Genomic DNA, 6,320 nt, shown 5'->3' with positions numbered 1-6,320 from the left:
TGCCCATGTTCATCTTACGCATAGCGCCCACGACCTCCTCAACCTTAATGCGCCTACAATACCTAAAATCCCGGCTTCTATTGGAGTGCTCCAGATCACCCAACACAATGTCTATATCCCCCTTTTCATTCAGAAGTTTATGAAAGTAAGTCTGTCATCTCCTCTTAATCATAGCCTCATCCATTAAAAATCTACCTTCCTCGTCTTTGATGCACCTCACTTGATCCAGATCACGAGCCTTTCTCTCTCTCTCTCTCTCTCTCTCTCTCTCTCTCTCTCTCTCTCTCTCTCTCTCTCCTTGGCCAACCGAAATAACTTCTTGTCCCTATCTTTGTCCCCCAACTCTTCATACAAACGATTGAACACTGCATTGTTAGCATCAGTGACCACTAGCTTTGCCTCCTTCCTAGCCTTATTATACCCTGTTTTGTTCACCCTTATCTCCTCCTCGTCTGTACTCTCAACTAACTATGTCGCTTTCTTTACTTCTAATTTTCCTTGAACCTCTCCATCCCACCACCAATCTCCTCTGTGCCTGCCAGAGTAACCCTTTGAGACCCCTAACACCTCCCTCGTAGCTTCGCTAATACAGTTTGCCGTCATCGACCACATAACACTCGCGTCCCCACTGCTCCTCTAGACCCCCATAACCCTCAGCTTCCCCTCTAACTCCTTGTTTTATCCTTAGATAAGGCTCCCCACTTGATACTCAGGTGACCCCATACAACCCGCTTCTTCCTCTTCATCATGATGCCGACATCCATCACCAAGAGCCGATGATTCAACGCGAGGGACTCACTCGGGATAACCTTGAAATCCTTGCAAAAGCCTTTACCACCCCTCATGAGGAGTAGATAATCAATCTGACTCTTAGACGCTGTGCTTTGGAAAGTAACCAAATGTTCATTCATCTTGGGGAAGCCAGAGTTCGCTTACCAACTCAAAAACCTTAGCGAAGTCCAACAAAGCCGTACATCCTTTATTCCTATCCTTAAATCCAAAACCACCATGCACCTCACCGTAACCCCCGATGGATGTCCCAATATACCCATTAAAATCCCCTCCTTTAAACAACTTCTCAATGGGCGGAATACCACATACAACCTCATCCAACTCCTCCCAGAAATGCCTCTTAACCTCCTCATCTAAGCCCACTTGGGGTGCGTAAGTTCTAATGACATTTAGGGTGAGCTCTCCAACCATTAACTTAATCTCCATAAGCCTATCATTCACCCGCTTAACCTCAACCATCGACTCTCTAAGATCCCTATGCCCCAAAATACCCACTCAATTCCTACCCTTCCTGCTACCTGAGTGCCATGGTTTAAACCCGTCTGCGTCCTTCATCCTTGTTCCTACCCACCTAGTCTCCTGAACATATGTTATATTGACCTTCCTCTTCTAGAAAATCTTAGCTAACTCTATAGACTTACCCGTTAGTGTCCCTATATTCCACGACGCAATTCTCAACCTAATGGCTCTCTTGGTCCCATTACCCCTTTGCCCCCTGCCCCGCCCCCTAATCCCCCACCTCCACCCTCGTTACCCCCCACCAACCTCGAGGACATGACATTATTCTACCATCATGGACCACCACCACTAGAACCTACGGTAAATTAAGGCAATCACTAACGTAAAAACAAGCAATGTACCAACCTTTAAAAAATAAGCTACACTACAATCACGCTAATGATTTGTGTAGACGAAACTACGAATATATATGACAATTTTAACTAACATAAGAGTAAGGGAACAAGAAATCAAGAGGTACCAACTCCTGAAAGTAGAACCTCGAATATAGTCTTGACGTACACACGAGATCGGAAGCAACTCTGACTGGCCGGAGGTACTGATCCGCCTCAAAGCTGCCTGGAAAAGAGGTTGAGCAGGCTGACTCGGTGGCTGCAACTACTGTTGTACAATTTACTCTTGTGAAATTTGTGCCAGCGGTTGACTAGATATTCGCCGGAAAAGGGACTGCATCTCCGGGAACTACCTCTATACACTTATACACACGTAGAATAAAGAGGGAGAGGGGGAGATGCTGAAGAAAGGCTGGCGGTGATGACTCCGATGGAGATCTACTTCGCTGGACTCTAACCAGCAAGGGGGGAAGAAGAGAACGAGAAAGATAAAGGAAGAAAGAGAAAGAGAGAGGAAAATGAAAGAAAAAAAAGAAGGGAAAATGGAGATTAAGGTTCTTACCTAGGCTCGCCGATGGTAGGGTGTGGCAGAGAAGAGGTGGCATAAACAGAAGGGCACGTAGGTTACCGTTAGTTTGGAGAAACAAATTTAAAACAATAAAGATTTTAGGTGATATTCCAATTAAAAATTGATTTGAAAAAATGAAAGAGAATAGAAACAGAGACTAGTAGTGATAGAAGGGAAGAGAAGGGAAAGGAGGAGAAAAGGTCAAAAAGAGGCGCTTCTTTTTGTGTAGGAGACCGACTATCATGTATTTTCCTGTGCGAGACAACATGGGTGTTACTGTGCATCCCAATTTGGCATTTTGCGTGGCAAAATGAATAATTTTGAAAACAACGAAGGGCTACTTCAGACCATTCTGAACAATTGTGTCTTCTAAGGCAAACCCAATTAAAATCCAAATACTCATTTGATGGATTTCGATGAGATTATGAATGCCTTACAGCACAACAGGGTATCGAAAGATGCTATCTACTTAAGGACATTCCCTTTTACACTGAGGGAAGATGCTAAACATTGGTTATGGAGTTTGCTGACTGGGTCAATTCAAACTTGGGAAGACATGACAAAGAAGTTCCTTGAAAAATATTTTTCATCTACAAAAATAAGGAAAATTCAAAGAGAGATCCACAACTTCGAGCAGCAAGATACAAAAATAGTGTTTGAAGCATGAGAAAGATTTAAGGATATTATGAGAAGATGTCAGCATCATGGAGTAGACTTGTGGATGCAACTCCAAGATTTCTGGGATGGGTTGACACCCTCTGGTAGGAGGATGCTCAACAACGCAGTTGGAGGTCCTTTTATGAAGAAAACTCCTGAGGAAATTGTTGCAACTCTAAATGAATTATCTGAAGATGCAAATCAATGGCCTATATATGATAACGAAAGAAGGGAAAAGGTTGGGGTGCATCAAGTAGACTCTAACACATTAGTGCAAGCCCAGCTAGACACCGTGGCCAAAGACTTATGAAAGTTAACCTTAGCCAAGGTCCAGAACCAGTCATCCTCGGTTTGTGATTTTTGTGGAATGGGACATCCAACGCATGAGTGTCGGTCCTCGACTACAGATGAAGTGGTAAATGCTATGGGGAGCTTTGACAGAGGCAACTACCAAGGTGACAATAATTTTAACTCCATGAGGCAGAGGCACCCATGTTTTTCTTGGAGTTCACTAGGTGGTAGTGCAAATTCATGGCAACAAAATAACTCCAGGCCCCAGGGATAAGGAGCTCCAGGTTTTCAAAATCAGTAGAGGCAGCAATATCAACCTCCACAGTCTAATCAGTCTAGCATGGAATATATGACGAAGGCCTTTATTATTAAGACAGATGAGAGGCTTGAAACCCATGGCTCAGCTATACTAGAATAGGGCACAACTATCCGAGAACTGGGCATGGCCATTCAAAACTTGGAAAGACGGGTGGGGAAACTTGATAATCTATTGTCTGATAGGGTTCTAGGAACTCTTCCTACTGATACTGAGAGAAATCCAAAAGAGAAACTAAATGCAGTATCTTTGAGGAGTGGGCACGTATTGGAGGATCCAAGGGCAAAAAAAAGGATGAGTTCATTGAAAGACAAATAGAGATTGTGGAGGAGCAGGAAGATAGAATTATTCAAGAAGGTAAAGTGTCGTATGATGGTCTGAAGAAGAAGGGGAAGACTAGAGCTCAAAAGAAGAAGAAGAAAGATATGAATTCAATGAATGAGGAGACTGAGGAAAGCAAATACATGCCTACTTTACCTTTCCCTCAGAAGCAGAGAAGAGAGAAGCTGGACAAACAATTTGGGCGTTTCTTAGATGTGCTCAAACAGGTGTATGTTAATCTACCATTCACAGAGGTGCTTTCACAGATGCCAGCCTAAGCTAAGTTCTTGAAGGAGATATTGTCCAACAAGTGAAAAGTGGAAGAGACATCACTTGTCAAGCTCACAAAGCACTGTAGTACTATTCTGCAAAATAAGCTCCTTCAAAAGTGTGGAGATCCAGGGAGTTTTACTATACCTTGCTTTATAGGAAGAGTTTGAAAAATCTTTGTATGATTCAAGTGCTTCTATTAATCTTATATCTTTGTCTATTTTCAGAAAATTAGAGGGAGAGATTGGAGAAATAAGATCTATACATTTGTCTTTGCAGCTGGCAGATTAGACCACAATCATACCGGAAGGAATAGTGGAATATATGCTAGTTTGGGTGGACAAATTTGTATTCCTTGTGGACTTCATCATGGTGAATATGGAAGAGAATAGGGAGATCCCTTTGATTCTAGGAAGACCCTTCTTGTCTATAGGCAGAGCTATTTTGGACATTTAAGAAAGGTAGCTCATACTCAGAGTGGGAGAAGAAAGGATGGACTTCAAGATAAAATGAGCAATGGCGGCCCTAAAGGAGAGAAATGGAGAGAGTAAGCATGATAAGTATGGAGTGTACCCAAAGAAGGCAGAAAAGAAGCTTTCAGCATAGATGTATGCAAAGGGTCGGGCATACAAAGGAGATCTCGGTTTCGATTCACACTCTGACCAGATGATTCAGGGGAGTTTCCTTTACCTCTTGCTTTTATTTGTGTGTCATGGGGACATGTCACAATTTAAAATGTGGGGTGAGGATGTAAATATATACATGTGTGTTTGTTTTATTTTATTTTGTTTGAAAAAAGAATTTTTTTTACTTTTCCCGACGATGGATTTTCTTAACTCTCTTCTTGTGGGATCAAAGTCAAAGAAAAAAATAATAATAAATTTTTTTCTTAGGTAGTGTAACAATTTTTCCTTTGTTTTTCCTTGTTTCGCGGTTCTTTTCCAAGGGTTTTGCTTGAACCGAGTCTAGTTAGTTTTGCTTTTGTTAGGAAATTTGAAGTCTTGTGCTATGGTATTAAATGTAGATGACTTTTCTTGACTTTGTTGTGCATTGAGAGTAGTGACTGCATTAGTTGTGATGCCTAGGCTCAATTTTTGACTCATGTATAAGTGACGTAAAATGTTTGATTTTGATGTTGCTTAACCGCTTTGACTAGAGAGTCGGGATAGATCCGATCCTAAGTGAGTTATATTGTGCATGCCAGTTGATGTCTAGACCTAGCCCTGTGTATTTGCAAAGCGAAATAACAGTCTTTTTCAGTTTAGGAAGTGATATAGGCATTTCTTTGTTGAGCCGATTCTATGTTTGTAACTCGCCTGATTGTTGTGTACCTTAGTTAACCCCTTTGAGTTGTAATCCTACTTCTTTGGCAACCACACTACAAGACTGATCGATTTTGTTTGAATTGACTATCTGTTTGAACTTCTTACCTCTCTTGAGCACTTGGATTTGTTATGAGCTTGTTAAAATTTAAGTTGAGGTATGGTTGACTTTTGAGTGGAACTAAGAATAACTTTTCCCAGAGATGGATTTCCTTGACTGCCTTCTTGAGGGATCAAAGTCAGAAAAAAAAATAATAACAATTTTTTTCTTAGGTAGTATAATAATTCCTCCTTGGTTTTTCTTTGTGCCGCGGTTTTTTTCCAAGGGTTTTACTTGAACAGGGTGTAGTTAGTTTTCTTTTGTTAGAAAATTTGAAGTCTTGTGCTATGGTATTAAATGGAGATGACTTTCTTGACTTTGTTGTGCCTTGAGAGTAGTGAATGCCTTAGTTGTGACGCCTAGGCTCAGTTCTTATCTCATGTATAAGTGTCGTAAAATGTTTGATTTTTATGTTGCTTAACCGCTTTGACTAGAGAGTCGGGATCGATTCGGTCCTAAGTGAGTTATGTGCCAACATGTGTGTGAGGTTTTGTTGATATTTTGTGCATATCATTTGATGTCTAGAACTTGCCCCGTGTGTTTTTGCAAAGTAAAATAGCAATCTTGTTCAGTCTAGGAAGTGATATAGACATTTCTTTGTTGAGTCGATTCTATGTTTGTGACCTGCCTGATTGTTGTGTACCCTAGTTAGTCCCTTTGAGCCTATAATCCTACTATTGTGGAAATCACACTACAAGCTTGACCCATATTGTTTGAATTGAATGTCTATTTGAACCTCTTACCTCTCTTGAGCACTTAATTTATTATGAGTTTGTTAAAAGTTAAATTGAGGTATTGTGATGACCCAAAGGGCCATCTTTTGTTTTAGAAT

At 41.1% G+C, this 6,320-nt stretch overlaps 1 protein-coding gene and 1 non-coding gene across 2 annotated transcripts; both read right to left on the bottom strand.

Moving 5' to 3' along the window:
• Positions 1-903: 903 nt before the first annotated feature.
• Positions 904-1,251, bottom strand: LOC138868773 (uncharacterized). Its single transcript, XM_070146344.1, has one exon. It carries the CDS (start codon positions 1,249-1,251, stop codon positions 904-906), a length of 348 nt encoding a protein of 115 aa, XP_070002445.1.
• Positions 1,252-2,816: 1,565 nt separating this feature from the next.
• Positions 2,817-2,922, bottom strand: LOC138869809 (small nucleolar RNA R71). Its single transcript, XR_011400062.1, has one exon. It is a non-coding gene; the product is annotated as a small nucleolar RNA R71 (small nucleolar RNA).
• Between the last annotated feature and the right edge of the window lie 3,398 nt (positions 2,923-6,320).

This window comes from Nicotiana sylvestris, chromosome 5 (genome assembly GCF_000393655.2).
Source record: "Nicotiana sylvestris chromosome 5, ASM39365v2, whole genome shotgun sequence".
In the NCBI taxonomy this organism is placed as follows: Eukaryota; Viridiplantae; Streptophyta; class Magnoliopsida; order Solanales; family Solanaceae; genus Nicotiana; species Nicotiana sylvestris.
This window is presented reverse-complemented; position numbering and strand designations above follow the sequence as displayed.

What these genes read in the sequence shown, in the direction of transcription:
- LOC138868773 (XM_070146344.1), bottom strand. Translation starts at nt 1,251, where the DNA reads ATGGTTGAGGTTAAGCGGGTGAATGATAGGCTTATGGAGATTAAGTTA.